The following is a 16,650-nucleotide window of genomic DNA, read 5'->3' on the forward strand; positions in this document are numbered from 1 at the left end:
GTGAGATGCTCGATTATTTTATATATAATTAGTTTCGAAATATAATCAATTTTTATGATAAAATTTGTAAAATATAAATAATAAAAATGTCTTATATTTTTAGATATTAAACAAAATTATGCATTTTTTAATTATAAAAATTAATCAATTATTTTTTTATTTATTAAAATCATAACTAAAAAAGACAGAAAAATTATAAAAAAAGTTAGTGAAATTATCCCAAATTAGAAGAAAAATAGTAAAGGAAAAGAGAAAAGACGTTATAAACAGAGATAGATGAATGAAATTTTTAACTTTATCTTTTTGATAATAAAGTTTGAAGTTAATCTCTTTAGTTTTATAAAAACTAAGAAAACACCTTTAAAATTTAAAATTCATAAAAAAAAGACCCTAAAATTTCATAAATTTCACTGGATGAGCTTGTTTCGAGCTCAAGTTCGAGCTTTAGAGATAGTTATCAAGTTCGAGTCGAACTTTGATTTTTACTATTAGTGAGTTTTCAAGTCGAGTTTGAGCTTGGAAATTAGGTTTCGAGTTCGAGTCGAGTATAGTAATACTCGAACTCGACTCGTATCATTTACGCCCCTATTTGTGGGAAGCCCAGAGTCATCGCATTAATTTGAATCTCCGTCGTCATAAGAGGATTTTTATTTCTCCTTGGATTTGAACCTGAGACCTCCAGACGCTTTTGATTTTTGGAGCCCAAACTCAAACCAATCAAACACCATTCTTATGGTTAGAAAAAAAACTTGTTTTCTGTTACGAACTTGGAGATAATGGAGAGCGTAACATGTCACATCAAATAGGTAATAGGTTATGTGTGGTACTAAATATATTACAAACATGGCCGACCTTTAACGCGACTTATAAGACGCTCGCCAAGTCATCTATACATCACCAGATCCCTTAACGTGTATTATTACATACGAAATGGGCATTTTTGCGTTTTTCGTAAAATGATGGTATTTTCGTTTGAACCTCCACCTTAGACTGTATTTTAACATCCCAACTTTCTTTATGTATATACAATTTTTTTTAATTCAAAATCAGATTGTAACGAAATTAAATCACTAATTAATTTGTAATGTAACATATCATCAACGTTTAATAACATAAATTAAAACATGAATGTATATGTTAATTAAACTAGTTGTGATACTATTAAACTGTTATCCATTTATCTGTTAATTTAAACTTTTTATAAATTCTAATCTGTCGTCTGATCTTGATATAATTATATTCATTTTATATGGTCGACTTGAAAAAGGGGGAAAAAGATGCATCGTTAAGATAGCGTAACATATTTGACTCATAAATGGAAAGAGGTAATTTGGCCTTACAAAAGTGGAATCGATAGTGTTTTATGAAGCGGATAAGGGAGGCCAATACGTCAGAGTGTGCTTTTATTTTCTGTAAAATAAATAAGAATTTATTTTTATATTTTTAATTATATATTTTAATAAAGATTTATGTTGGTTATATCGTATGTATATGATAAACAAAAATACTGTAATTATATATATGTGTGTGCGCGTGCGCAAGCATATACGGTCGGATTCATGTGAGAACAGTCTATTTTCGTGAGACCATTTTTTTTTACATTTGAAACTTCACAGCAAAACGCTGTGAAGATAAAAAAAAAGTTGAACATTTACAGCAGAAACACTATAAAGGTTAACTTCACAGCATTCTACTGTAAAATTTCAAATATAAAAAATTGATCTTACGGATCTCATAAAAATAGAATAAATCTGTGTATATATACTGATACATGTTACTACTATTTACAACATAAAAAATAAATATTAAGTTATGTTTGATTTAATTTTGATTGAAAAAACATTGACCAAATCGATTGTCTTTTCGCCGACATTTGCTACTTTTTTACGTGTACACATGGTTTGGTTTGGAGCAATGCCCATGCAACACATAACCCATGCACATGTGCATATATCTATTGCTTCCTCTCCAATCTTTTTATGTTTCCATTCAGCCACATATTATATCACATATATATATATGGCTACATTTACGTTAAACCAGTCTGTTTTTACAAGATATTAAAATAATATTAAGGGGTCGTTTATCAAACACTTATTTGAGTAAACACTTATCAAGTTATATTACCTAACCGGATGAATATGACAAGAACCAAATATCTTACCCAGTAAGAGCGAGACAAGGACCATGAGTTTTATCCGGTAAGTGAGGGCGACGACTCTTACCATGGTAAGCGCTTACCGGATAAATTGTTGCATATAATATCGTTTTGGTGGACTAAAATTTTCCGATGAGTAAATAATAGTGTTAAATTTTACCGGTAAGCACTTGGTAACCGGCCCCTAAAACTTTATAGCAATTTATTATAAATACATAAAAACATCAAACCTTCACAAGAAGACAAATCGCTCCTATCATCACCGTTTTAAATATTTAAGTACGTTACATTTTTCATGCATTTTACTCAACATAACGTTTTTCGTCTATGTGGTTTTAAAACTTCTATTTTGGGTAACGTATTTTCAAAACTTTTGTTTTAGTACTTAACATGTAAAGTTCCAAACATTTAAGTACATGGGTAACCGGTTGAAAAAGTAACGTACTTGAATTGATCCAGTGCATCTCGGTGCACTTCATTAGTATTGACATTCAATTAAAATTATCTAAAGGTGGAGATCTTTTCTTATACTCTCAATGTAACTTCTCTTCTCACCGGAACCCAACCTCGACTATTTCGCCAAAAACCTACGTAAGTTTTTTGAGTAAATTATGATTTTCATCCTCGTGGTTTGGTGTTTATAACGTTTTTCGTCTATGTGGTTTTAAAACTTTATTTTTGGTCCTTGTAGTTTGCATTTTTCCTTCGTTTTTTGTCCCTCATACTAACTACATTAAAAATGTCAGTTAAATGAAGGGTATTCATCTTTTTTCTTATCATTTTCTACATTTTTTTATTAAATAATTTTTATATTATATATTATTATATTATATCCTTTACCTACTGTTCCCTCTCCCTACAAATCTCAGTACTCATTTAAAAAATAAGGACCGTCCAACTCCCCAAATCATCAAACCCCCAAAACCCGAACATGCTTTTAATTTGCAACTTACGTTTATTTTTCATTCCAACATGTCCGAAAAGTTTTTGTCGAATATTTTGATTCATTTCATCTCGGATTATTCCAAATCTTTGATTGACTTTGATTGTTGCAGGTGCTGATATTACAGAAGGAAAAGTGAAACCTGTTGTGCCAGAAGTAGGAGAAGCTCACAAGTTTATGGAAACCAATACATATATTGGAAATATGATAATATAATAATATAAAAATTATTTAATAAAAAAAATGTAGAAAAAACAAAAAATAGGAAAAAAAGACAATAATACCCTTCATTTAACTGAATTTCTTGACAAAGTTTCTAAGAGACAAAAATTGAAAGAAAATGCAAATTATATGGATGAAAAAAACAGTTTTTAAACCAAAAGGATGAAAATTGTTATAAACACCAAAGTACAGGGACAAAAGTCATAATTTACTTTAAAAATCTTAGAACGTAACTATTTTTATGACATCATCTTTTTGAAATTATGCTATTATATTTGTCGATCAACTTTAAAAAGTGGTAAATTATTATACCCATAATTAAGCTTTAAGAATATGATTTTAATTTTAATTAAGGAGATATATATAGAAAATGGTTCAAATAAAAACAACTTCATTTTACGAGAACATGAGACACTTTTTTTTATCATAAACGATCACATGTGATACAATTATTCGATTACATATGATACTTATGTGATGTTAAATCAGAGACGCAAATGTCTTTTTGACGCGATTTACATTGTGAGCCAAATCACCCTTACACCACTTACTAAGTCCCTTCACATGCATTATCACATGTGATAATGGTGTTATTGATGTGATATTATAATCTATCAAGACCATCATATGTGATACTAAATCATGGACGTAAACGACATTTGTCATGATCTAAGTTGCAGGACACATCGTTCGCACATCACCATGTCCCCTCACGTATATTATCACATGTGATAAGAGTATTCTCGCGTTCTCGTAAAATGAAGGTGTTCTTGTTTGAACCTCCATATATATATATATGTATGTATATATATGTTTAATCTCATTAAGATGTATGTTTTTAGATTAAAGGCAAAAACGTATTAGAATTAAACCAAAGTTTAATTAAACCAACTTTTAAATAGGAAAACTACATAACTTTATTTATCATCCAAGGGGTTAGTTATTATTTACTTTATCCATTGACAATGACAAAAACCAAAAATCTTATCTGATAAGAGACATAACAATGACCGATAATCTTATCTGATAAAAAACATAACAAACCTAGAATCTTACTTGGTAAGTGAGAGAAAAAACTTTGCCCAGTAAACAACTAATAGGTTTAATAAGTCCACCAACAATCTTTTTTGATGATCAAAAATTTTACACGATAAAATAAGTGATATTTTCTTTTTCCAGTAAATATTTACCTGATAAATATTTAATAAACAAATCATATTTTATAATTCTTAAATAAGTGATATTTTCTTTTTTAATATTATATTTCTCTTCCCAAAAATTCTTTAGGAATTTTATAATTCTTAAAATTGATTATTTTAATTTTAAAAAACATAAAATCTTGACTTTGTTTTCACTTTTCATCAAACACTTTTAAAATATTCAATATTTAAAAATGCATTATTACAAGATTATTTTCTATTTAAATTGATTATTAAATATAAAGTTTAGAATTGTAAAATGTAAACCAAAAATAAATTGGGGAATTATGTATCCTTTGTCACCTTTATAAATGTGTGAAGATTGTTATGTTAGTTGAGTAAAAACGTCTGAAAGCATAAACTCGTTTAATCAAATCACAAAAGGAAAAAAAAATTGAAAACTGAACCATTCACATGATTTGGTAGTAAAAGCTATGAAAATGATTCAATAGTTTCGTTATTTTATAAATCAAACATCAGGATCTGTTTTTGAAAATATGTTCTGGATTTACATCAAATACAACGTCGATATTATATGATCGTTTTATAAAATTCGAAGATAAACCCAGTTTGTAAAATAGCTTCTGCAACCTCTACATGATATAAACGTCTTCCACACCTTTTACGAGCCTTAATCGTCCTACACTGACATGAATCGCCTTGTTTGGAGATCGAATTAAGAACCCAGTTTCTGTAGAACTTTCTTTACATAGATTAAGACGAAGCAACAAATAGATAGAAAGAAACTAAGCATCATGAATTGTTTTGTGATGTCAAACATTATTCGTTCGATAATCATGTTTTATTAAAAGAAAAATGTCAAAAAAACAGATCTTATGTGTGTGTGTGCGTGTATGTATGTATGTATGTATGTATGTATGTATGTATGTGAATTTATTTCCTCTCAAAAGCAAATAGCACACGATTTCTTTTTGTTATTTTGTATGCAAGCTGTAAGAATTCTTATGTGTAAAAAAGTGTGAAAACCAGTATACATTTTGTATATTAAATTAGACACACTACTTTTCTTTTTGTTATCCAAACCGGTTTCCTGAAGAACATCAAGTGTGATCATAGTGTGTTCTCGACTAGCCATTGTTGACCACTCAAAATGTCGATGTTTAGGCAGTGATGGTAAAAGTTGAAGTTCAACGTGTGTGTGTCTCGTTAAAGAGGATTTGGTGAACCTTCGGTTTCTGACCAAATATATAAGAAAAAGGGTGTTAGGATAAGATAAGCAAGAAACAAAATTGGATATTATTTGTGTATGTGGAGGGCCATTCGATACCATAAAGGGTTAAAGCTTCTTGGTGTTGACATTTCACAAAAGGCAATTGCATGTTAAGCGAAAACTGTATATCAATAGATGTATGTTATATATCGTACAATTTTTTTAGATCTGTTCACCATAAATATGTTGTTTATAGACTTGAAAATATCAAACGGGCTTAAAACGTTTAGACCTGTTGCTCTGTTACATATGCACAAAGCCGAAGTAAATTACCTCAAAATATGTTCTTGTACCCATTCAAGAGCGATGAATAGAAACCCTATAAGGTGTCGCCTTAGCTTCGTTTATAGGGTCTGGAGATGCTAAAAGTTTAAAGGAATGAATCTGGATCGAATCCGGACTGATGACCATGTTGGTTACGAGCTGGTCCAAGCCTTCGGGTTTGGTTCATTTAAAGATTTCAAACCTACACCTGAATAAGGTCCAATCTTGAAAAAGGAAATTATTGTAAACCAAACATCGTACACGATCCATGACCGATTTGGGCCTAGTCGAACCCAATTGGTGAACGTCTAAACTTCTTCCATGGAAAAAACCGATAGACTTGAAAAATGAATTTGATTCGGACTGCTAAATCTGTCGAACCTTGATCGAATTTAGGTTTTAGACCATGATTAGTTAAAAACCAGACTGGGCCAACTTTTTTTTCTCTTTCTAATAATCATGAATCAAGCATTAGTTTGGTTTTGAACCTGTAAGTATTACTATGGAAAAAAATAATTATTTATTTTATGAAAAACTAACGAAATAATCGTTAATCTATTTACAACTTTATTTATACTATATTATAAGGTATTTGATAAAAACTTTTAAAAACCATTTCTTATGCATAAAATACTGTTTATTGATGCAAATTATTTAAAACTCAAGATCACAAGTAAATTGTGTATAAGTACAACTTATTAAATCTACATTTTTGAATTTGTATAACTAACTTTAGATAAACATAATCAATACGAGATATACATCCAATTTTGAATATAAAAAACCTAAAATATAATTAGGATAATCATTAGTTACAACAAAATACTTGATTATTATCTTTATAAAAATTATATTAGTAAACGATAAATAAATTACTTCGTTATTAAATCTAAATTAAATTATAAACAAAATATTGAATTAAAGAAATTACACAAAAAACCAGAACTTTAAATAGTAAATTTGATACTAATATCGATATATATTTTTTTCAAATTCTTATTATATATTTAAAATTATATTTTCTTTAAAAATCAAAATATTATCGTTTTTTCATAACCACTAAAAACCGTATTATATCGATATAAATAAATAATAAAACAAAACCTTAAAATTGAGATATATTTGATTATATTGTGTAAACATCTTTTTAGTGTTAAAAATTAAATAACAAGAAATTGATTTTATGACCTAACAAAAATATTATTATTTAAAATAAAAAAACACATGAAATATTTGTGGGATATTTGCAAACTTTTGGATGCACGTTTTTTTTAGATTATTACTATAATTTAAAAAATAAGAATAAAATAATAAAATAAAGTTTCATTGAGAATTTAATTCTCTTGCTAACTAAAGGGGTGTTTGGGATTGTTTATTTAAAACAACTTATGTTTTTTTGTAGAAGTGCTTGTTAACTTATGTGGTATCAAACCGGAGTTAAATAAAACATGGTTAAAATTGTAAACTGGTAATAAACAGTTTTTCATAAGTCAGAAACGATTAACTTATCAAAAACAGCTTATTACCGGTTTGGCACCGGTATAAGCAGTTTTCTTTTTCTTATCCAAACACCAGAAAACAGTTTATCACCGGTGCCAGACTGAAATAAGTTAAAAATCAGCTTTTATAACCAATCCCAAACACCCCCCTAAGAAATCAATGAGAGGTAACATATGTTTTTAATAATAAACATAAATTTTTTACAGCATTCATGACGAATGCTCTGTTCATATTCAACATATATATATATGGACATGTAGGGTGCTTCTGATGGTTTTCCGGTTAATAATGAAAACATGGTTTTCAAGTTTCAAATAATCAAAAGTCAACCGACGTTTTTTGTTTTCAGTAAGTTAATGACTTAGCAAGGCCTTTGAGATAAGAGTTATGTAGATGACAAGACTGAAGATAATCCATTATGATATTCTTTTTGTTAAGGTTTTGATGACTAATGTAAATGATATGTATTCATATTTTGGTACACATTGTTATCTTTGTTTGTGGTTCTGTAATTAAGTTTTCGAAAATTATATTAACTGCTTTGTTTTAACCAATGGTTGACTTCGAATTGGTTTGAACCTAATTGTGATGTAGACACATGGAACAGGGTGTTACAAGTTGTGGTATCAATAATCATGTTCATTAATAATAGAGTAAATTACACTTTTGGTCCTTGTGGTTGCCACCCACTAGTAATCTTTGTCCCTGTTTCAAACTAATTACAGTTTTGATTATTGTGGTTGCCGTTTTGTTTCACTTTTGGTTAAACTAACTTCTGTTAAATAGATCAGGCGTTTTTTTTTCCAGTGCCCCTCGCCTGCAAAACTTCTGGCACCCACCCTGCAAATCCTCTTTAAACCTCACCTTGTTCTTTTCAACTATCTGAAAATCCTCTGACGACTTGAGAATGCTCTGCACTCGCAAACCCTTTCCCCATTTTGTTCTCGTTCCTTTCCCGATCTCTGTGAATATTTCAGATTACCAAAGTCGAAGACCACAGTCACCGATGAGTTTGAACCAAATCCCAGATTCGAAATAATCCAAAACCAGACTAGATATGAAAATCTTCTCCTTCTTGTCATCTTCTATGATCTAAAAACCCTGATTCAGAACAAACCTATATCCAAAGAGGAAGAAGATGTACAGTGGGAGAAAAAACCTACTGCCTCCGTTCCCAACACCCTCTATAATCAAAATCTACGCCTTCACCGCCCCCTGACGTGCAACATCTCCGGCCACCATGGAGACTCTAGTGGTCCAACCACACCTAAATCGATTGACAGTCAAGTAAGAGATGACGTAGGAGAAATCTTTGGTCAAATATGTGATTTTACCAAACATAGAATTGAGTTGATATTGAGTTACTATTATTTGAAGTCAACTCAACCCGACGAACCCGATATTCTTTTATTTTTTGGATTTAATATAATAGTTGAATTTCTATTAATATATACATTAGACAATTACACTATCATGTATGTTTTTTATATACACATATTTCAATCTATTCACATATCTATATAACTCATTCGTATATATGTTGAGTAACTGTGAACATATATATGTAAATTGAGAAAATAAACTGAATGCAATATACGTAAGAAATATGGATAAGTTGTATCAAATAGTTGATGATGAAAAAGAAATTATGAGTAGAGAAATAACATATTTAATGTTAGGATAATATTTTAATATACTAAATTATCAACCCGACCAACCGATAAAGATTGGGTTGCACTTTGGTTTGGGTTGGATTGGATTAAGATTTTTCAAGCCGCAACCATTAAATTGGGTTGTTCATCTTCAACCCGTTCAACCAATTCATGAACACTCCATTGTTCGCAACAAAAAGTAAAAGAAAAACTGAAATTTTAAGCTTAAGAAAATGGTAAACTCCAGGTTTAGTTGGGTTTAGTCGTAGTGCAGGAGTTCAAGATTTCACCATGAATGAATCGTGTTCAAAACCTGATTACCAAATCTTTGCAAGCATACTTAAGTCTTGTGCTGCCAATTCCAACATCAAGTTGGGTAAATGTCTTCACAGCAGTGTAATCAAACTCGGTTTACGCTCTTGTCTGCTGGTCTCCAAAGCACTCCTTAACATGTATGGAAAATGTAAAGCTCTTAATGATTGCCATCTTATTTTTGATCAGATAAGTCATCCTGATGCTGTCACCTGGAACATTATGTTGTCTGGTTTAGCGGGCACTCGGGTTCATGATGCAGAGGTGATGAAGTTGTTCAATGCTATGAATTTGGGGCAGCATGTTAAGGCCAGTTCAGTTACTGCTGCAATTGTTCTTCCTGTTTGTGTACGGTTGAACGGTTTGAACTTAGGAAAGAGTGTCCATTCTTATGTGATAAAGTTAGGATTAGAGTCGCAAACCCTCGTGGGAAATGCGCTTGTTTCGATGTATATGAAGTTTGGGTATGTTTCAAGTGATGCATATAAGGTGTTTGATGAAATGTCTGAAAGAGATGTTGTGTCCTGGAATGCAATGGTTGCAGGGTTGGTGGAAAACGGATTGGTTTTTGGAGCGTTTGCAATGTTTAGACGGATGATAGCAGAAAGAACGTGGCCGAATTATGCTACAATCGCAAATATCCTGCCCGTTTGTGCTTTGCTCGATAGCAGTCTTGCCTACCGGTTTGGGAAAGAGATCCACGGCTACGCACTGCACCGGGAAGAACTGGTTGCCGATGTTTCTGTTGCGAATTCTCTCGTGGGTTTCTACTCGAAGATCGGACGAATGCAGGAAGCAGAATCATTGTTCAAAAGAATGCATACAAAAGATTTGGTTTCTTGGAATTCTATGATTGCAGGTTACACCTCAAATGGTGAGTGGTTGAAAGGATTGGAGTTCTTTAAAAAGTTCAATTCTTTGAATTTAGCAGAACCCGACTCGATCACTTTCCTAACCGTTCTCTCTACTTGTGCAAACTTACAGAATTTGCAGGCGGGGAAGCAAATTCATGGCTATATTATCCGTCGTTCTAGCTTACGTGATGTTACATCCGTTGGAAATTCCTTAGTAAACTTTTACTCGAAATGTGATGATCCAATAGCTGCATTTCGGTCATTCTCGTTGGTTCATAAGAAAGATTTGATATCATGGAACTCGATACTTGATGCGCTTGCCGACGGTCAGCTTGTTAACGAGTTCCTTCAGCAGCTACGTTGCATGTTCAGAGAAGGCGTAGAACCCGACTCCGTTACTATTATAACCGCACTTCAACTTGGGGCTAATGCTCGTCAATCAGGTATGGTTAAACAAGCTCATGCCTTTTCACTTAGGTCCCTTACGTTGCTCGTAAATAAAGAACCGACTCTTGGTAATGCGTTGATTGATGCTTATGCTCGATGTGAGAAAATGGAGTATGCGTTAAAGATCTTCGAGAGCTTATCCGGAAAAATGAATGTTGTGACCTGCAATTCTCTGATATCGGGATATGTCAATAGCGGTTCGCATGATAATGCCAACGTTATATTCAAGAACATGATCGAAAGAGATCTAACCACTTGGAATTTGATGGTTCGAGCTTACGCTGAAAATGATCACCCTGATGAAGCTCTCAATCTGTTTCATGAGTTGCAGAATCATGAAATGAAACCCGATACTATGACCATAATGAGCATCCTTCCCGTTGCTACTCAAATGGCATCGGTTCAGATGCTGAACCAGTGCCATGGCTATGTGATCAGAGCTTGTTTTCAAGACGTCCAACTTAAGGGAGCGTTGTTGGATGCTTATTCGAAATGCGGGAATATAAACTCTGCGTGTAAGCTTTTCACGTCAACCATTCATAAAGATCTGGTTACGTTTACGTCTATGGTGGGAGGTTACGCGATGCATGGAATGGGAGAAGAAGCTCTAGGGATTTACTATCAAATGCTCGAACTTGGTGGAAAACCCGATCATGTTATAATCACCGCAGTCCTATCTGCTTGTAGTCATGCAGGGCTTGTAGACGAAGGTTTGGAAGTTTTTCGTTCTATAAACGAGGTACATAGGATCAAACCGACCATGGAACAATACACTTGTGTGGTGGATCTTCTTGCACGAAATGGTCGTATCACCGATGCATATAGTTTCATCACCAGTATGCCCGTTGAACCGACTGCCAACATATGGGGAGCGTTGTTGGGTGCTTGTAAGAATTACGATGCGGTGGAAATGGGATGCGTTGTCGCTGATCGTCTTTTGAATATCAAGGATGATAACATGGGAAACTTTGTCGTGATGTCGAATATATACGCTGCTAAAGCGAAATGGGAAGAAGTGTTGGAGATACGGAGGTTAATGAAGACGAAGGATCTGAAAAAGCCGGCCGGATGTAGTTGGATCGAGGTCGATGGACGGAAACATGTATTTATAGCTGGAGATACTTCCCATCCGGTACGAACGAACATCTTCGACATGTTGTGTAACTTAGACAACATGTCACGCAGCGATTTCAGTTGTGAATCGAGGATAATATAATAACGGTTGGTTCGGTGAGATCCATAGAATTCTCGATTCTAGCGTTCAAGCCAGTTTGTACGCATCTCGACTAATTCAATTCATTGGAAAACGTCCAACAATCACGAGGTACTCAAACCGGTACAAATGATGTTACATGTTGTCTTCTATACACATCTCTTCTTTTTTACAAACCCAATAATTCATATAAACCACCAAAGGGCCTTTGGACTAGCGGTACGTGAGTATTTGGCTTTCTAGGAGGTCAATGGTTCAAACTTCACCAAAGGTGAAGAGAGTGTGTGAGTTTATTTGTTCTATTTGCCATATAAAAATATTATATACTTCAAGAAAATAATAATTCTAATACACATTTTTGTGTAATTTATTATTTATAATTTTAATTAAAACACAATTTGAAACTGAAAATAAAAAGCCTGAAGAGTTTTAAAGGGTCATTTGCTCATTTTCGCACACCTAAAAATCTAAAATCCATTCCGTTGAATCCTGTGCCCCGGCGTCAGAAACTTTCGCCGTCGGTCTTCCGTTTTGCTCCGGCGTCCAGGTGTTACAAATCCTTTCTTCGTGCCAACTCCCAATTTCTCTCTTGGATCACCGTCGATAGAGTTTTGTAGTTCGATTAATTATGGAGGATGGGGAGGGAGGTCTAAGCTTCGACTTCGAAGGGGGTTTGGAAACAGGAACAAGGCAACCTACCGCGTCCGTACCAGTAATCCGCCAATCCGACGATCTTAACAGTAATAACAATAAGGCACCATCGGCTTCGCCACTCAACCTCAACTCGTTTTCCGTCGACCCTGCTGCTTCTGCCGCTGCCGCTTCCACCAGCTTCTCTGGAAGGAGGAGCTACCGTCAAACCGTGTGCCGCCACTGGCTCCGAGGGCTCTGTATGAAAGGTGAGGCGTGCGGGTTTCTTCATCAGTATGATAAATCACGAATGCCTATATGTAGATTCTTTCGCTTGTACGGAGAGTGCCGAGAGCAGGACTGCGTTTATAAGCACACCAACGAAGACATCAAGGAGTGTAACATGTAATTCTCTTCCATTTCTTTGATATTTATTTTTTCTCATTCAATACTTCATGTTTTTGGTTGAGTTTTGAGTGTTTGTGTTCTTTTTTTCTGCCCCTAATTAAGAGTTATATGATGAGTACCCTTGTCCACCTTGATTTTACAGCTTCTCTCCTAAGTCCTAACAAATGGTAGCTTAACTTCCACTCAAAAACAGTAAGATGCTAATCAACTTCTTCTCCAATGAATGAATGATTAGTATGTTAGGCTTATTATAATTGGTGTTGGCAATGGGTTATGTGGTTTTCCATGATCAAGTAAGCTTATGGGATCTGTCATTTTCATTAAACCATGGATTAACAATTAATCTATGAGGTTCATTTGGTGCGCACCTGATAAGATAATCCAAGTAGACTCATTGCATTGGAATCACAATCTGTCTTTAGCACTTTGTATGTTTGGGTAAGCTGTATCTTAATACATCGTCAATTGGGAGTATTTGTGACACAGGGTATGAAACTGCAGGTACAAGTTCGGGTTTTGTCCAAATGGTCCTGATTGTCGGTATAGACATGCAAAACTACCGGGACCTCCTCCTCCGGTGGAAGAAGTACTCCGAAATATTCAGCATTTAACTTCCTACAACTATGGAAATTCTAATAGGTTTTTCCAGAACCGGAGTGCCAACCACCCTCAGCAATCAGAAAAATCTCAACTTCCACAAGATGTGAATGGTGTTAATCAACTCATCAGACCTGCCACAACGGGTTCTGCTTTTCAATCTGTGCTTCTGCCACCACTGCAGCAGCATCAGCAACAGATTGGACAATCTCAGCAACAGGTTAGCCATATAGTTCAAACCCAAGTACAATTGAATGGCTGATAAAATCAAGCAAACAAAAATGCAGTGCCCCCTGCCTCAAGGAGCCTCTAGGTGTGTTCAGAGATCTAAGGTTTTCAATTAGGTATTAAAAATCATGTCTTTTACTTAATTCTGGACATCTTTTTGGTTGTCCATCCTCTTATGTGAGTTGTATTTAGTTTCATCTGATACCATCACCCCATAAGTTACAGTTGCTGTTTGCACACAATTCCGATCTGTTACATTAATATCACAGTAAATGTATAATTATTTTCTCATCTTCTTTATCTGTCACTTCTGTACTGTATGCCATTAGCTAGCAGGAGTCATTATAATCTCTTTTCTCAATCTTTTTGTGCGTCAATTCTGTATATGATAATTGACTTCTAGGTGCTTCTTTTTGTCTGGGTATATGCATTGCAGACTAATTACAATGATATAGTTGCATACGTTGCTTACTTTCATGCTTTTTCCATGAAACTGAAATCAAGTTTTGCATATTTTTAAGTGAAAACGATCACAAAAACTTTATAAGAAATATTTGGATCGTTCTTGAGATGATTCTGAAATTTGTTTGTTTAAATGATTAGGAAGTGACAAGACAAAAAAAATGAGTTCCGCAAATGAGAATGTAGATAGGCTTAGCAGCTTGCCTGAAGAGGTTGTTTCACATAAACTCTCTCAAATGCCTACAAAACTCTCGGTGCGAACTAGCATTTTGTTGAAAAGATGGTGATACAATTGGACATTGGTTCACAACCTTGACTTTGATGATAATCACCCTTTACATTTGTACATCCAATGTAACCAATACAACCTTTTACATTTGTTCATGTATATAGGTGAGTTATTATACAACCCTTTACATTTGTATATAGGTGAGTTAGTATACAACCCTTTACTTTGATGATAATCACCCTCCATCTTTGTTCATGTATATAGGTGAGTTATTATACAACCTTTTACATTTGTACAACCAATACAACTTAATCTCAACCGTCCATTTAATTTGATGAATATGTGATTTCATTAAAGTTTTGATTGTTTTCTAATATAAAGCATTGATCATAATTAATGAACCTTAATCATCTTTCATAAATATTCAAATCATAATAAATGAACTCTCATCACTTCCATAAATATCTCAATTGATTGGGTTGCATTGTTTGTACAAATATGATAGGTTACATTTGAAACGTCCCCCCCCCCCTCTCTCTCTCTCTCTATATATATATATATATATATATATATATATATATATATATATATATACTCGAGTTTTCTGCCTAAGAATGAGAGTGATTCTTGGATTATCTCAATACTGATTTCGTGAAACCTAAGAACAACCCCGAGTTACTCAATGGTATAGTGGGTTGGGTTGGTTCAGAATCTGAACCTATATTTTTTTTTTGGAAGGGTGTCCCAGGTTATGTCCAGACTAATCCATGCAAATTGTAACGGTAAGACATTAGCTATGATAAATTTGGTGGTCACAATTATTGTGGATGTCTGGAATTAAACTCAAGGTCAGATAGGATATAAATACAGCATGGTAACAGTTATGAGTCAAGGTCATTTAGTTTTACTTTGAATGATTCTTCTATTCATGATCATGCATTCAACTATAATTTCGTGTTTTGTCGAAGGCACCATCCGGTTCATCTCTACCCAAATTTCCGAATTTGAAGCACTTGGATTTGAAGGGTCTGTTTCCGTTTTGGATGGCCATTTCAAATTCTCGAGAGCTCTTCAGAGTTGGGAACATTTATGCGTTGAAGAGAGTTATTTGGGTTGTTTGTAAAGCATCTACATGTTTTATTCTAATCTTTCTTTCGACATATAATATCGAGTTCTGTATCTTGTTTGTGTTTGTACAAAAGCTGGATGAATCTTGCTGGATTGTTCCGCAATCAGTTCCCACATGCATACTAACAAACCTTAAAACCGTTAAATTTACATATGGATTATTAACATCTCTACTGATACGACAGATCAGTGAAACGTTACACATGAGGAATCTTTTTTCTCGGAATGCTAAAACCAAGCAAAACAACAACAGAAACTAGCTTATACGTTTAAATGCAAGCAATTCATTGAGTTATAACAGAATATTTCATCATTATTTTAATACAAAAAATTAATTCAAGCACTAATACTAAAATAATATGCATCTTTTTTATTAAATTTAAAATATTAAATTATTAATTTTTTGAATTATACTTTATTTTTAATGGGATGTATAATTTGGGTTTCTTCTTGAACCTTGAAATTAATAAAACATATGCAACGAATACTTATAATTTTTAATTTTCTTTAAAGATAAATTTTTAAAATTTTTGGATTTATTATCTATACTATATTATAAAACATTTGACAAAAACTTTTAAAAACTATTTTTTATACATGAAGTATTGTATATTGATGTATATTATTTAAAATTCAAGATTACTAGTAAATTATGCGTAAATACAACTTATTAAAACTTCATGTTTGAATTCACCTAACTAACTGCAAATAATCATAATCAAATAGAGGATAAACATCTCATTTTAAAATATAAAAAATCTAAAATATAATTAGGATAATTATTGAGTTCTAACAAAATAATTAACTATTATCTTTATAAAAAAATTATATTACTAAACCAAATATAAATTACTTCGTTATTGAACTTAAATTAAATTAAAATTAAAAAATTACACAAATTTATATTTTATTCAAAAATAAAAACATCATCGCTTTTTCAGAATCACATAAGACCATATTATAACATCGATTA

The 16,650-nt window shown here is 32.9% G+C and overlaps 3 protein-coding genes across 3 annotated transcripts; all 3 read left to right on the forward strand.

The window, feature by feature from the left end:
• The first annotated feature begins 1,315 nt into the window (after positions 1–1,315).
• On the forward strand, positions 1,316–10,334 carry LOC112522829 (putative pentatricopeptide repeat-containing protein At5g08490). Its single transcript, XM_025132141.1, has 5 exons — positions 1,316–1,325; positions 3,214–3,274; positions 8,495–8,804; positions 9,671–10,240; positions 10,311–10,334. The coding sequence occupies exons 1-5, from the start codon at positions 1,316–1,318 to the stop codon at positions 10,332–10,334; spliced, it is 975 nt and encodes a 324-aa protein (XP_024987909.1).
• LOC112523623 (putative pentatricopeptide repeat-containing protein At5g08490) lies at positions 10,033–12,161 on the forward strand. The gene is made up of 2 exons (XM_025133290.1): positions 10,033–10,355; positions 10,466–12,161. The coding sequence occupies exons 1-2, from the start codon at positions 10,353–10,355 to the stop codon at positions 11,996–11,998; spliced, it is 1,536 nt and encodes a 511-aa protein (XP_024989058.1). The 5' UTR covers positions 10,033–10,352; the 3' UTR covers positions 11,999–12,161.
• Positions 12,162–12,493: 332 nt separating this feature from the next.
• Positions 12,494–15,656, forward strand: LOC112523462 (30-kDa cleavage and polyadenylation specificity factor 30-like). The gene is made up of 4 exons (XM_025133080.1): positions 12,494–13,030; positions 13,535–13,850; positions 13,918–13,974; positions 15,518–15,656. The coding sequence occupies exons 1-3, from the start codon at positions 12,624–12,626 to the stop codon at positions 13,972–13,974; spliced, it is 780 nt and encodes a 259-aa protein (XP_024988848.1). The 5' UTR covers positions 12,494–12,623; the 3' UTR covers positions 15,518–15,656.
• Positions 15,657–16,650: the final 994 nt, after the last annotated feature.

This window comes from Cynara cardunculus (assembly GCF_001531365.2).
Source record: "Cynara cardunculus var. scolymus isolate 2C chromosome LG 12, CcrdV1, whole genome shotgun sequence".
NCBI lineage: Eukaryota > Viridiplantae > Streptophyta > Magnoliopsida > Asterales > Asteraceae > Cynara > Cynara cardunculus.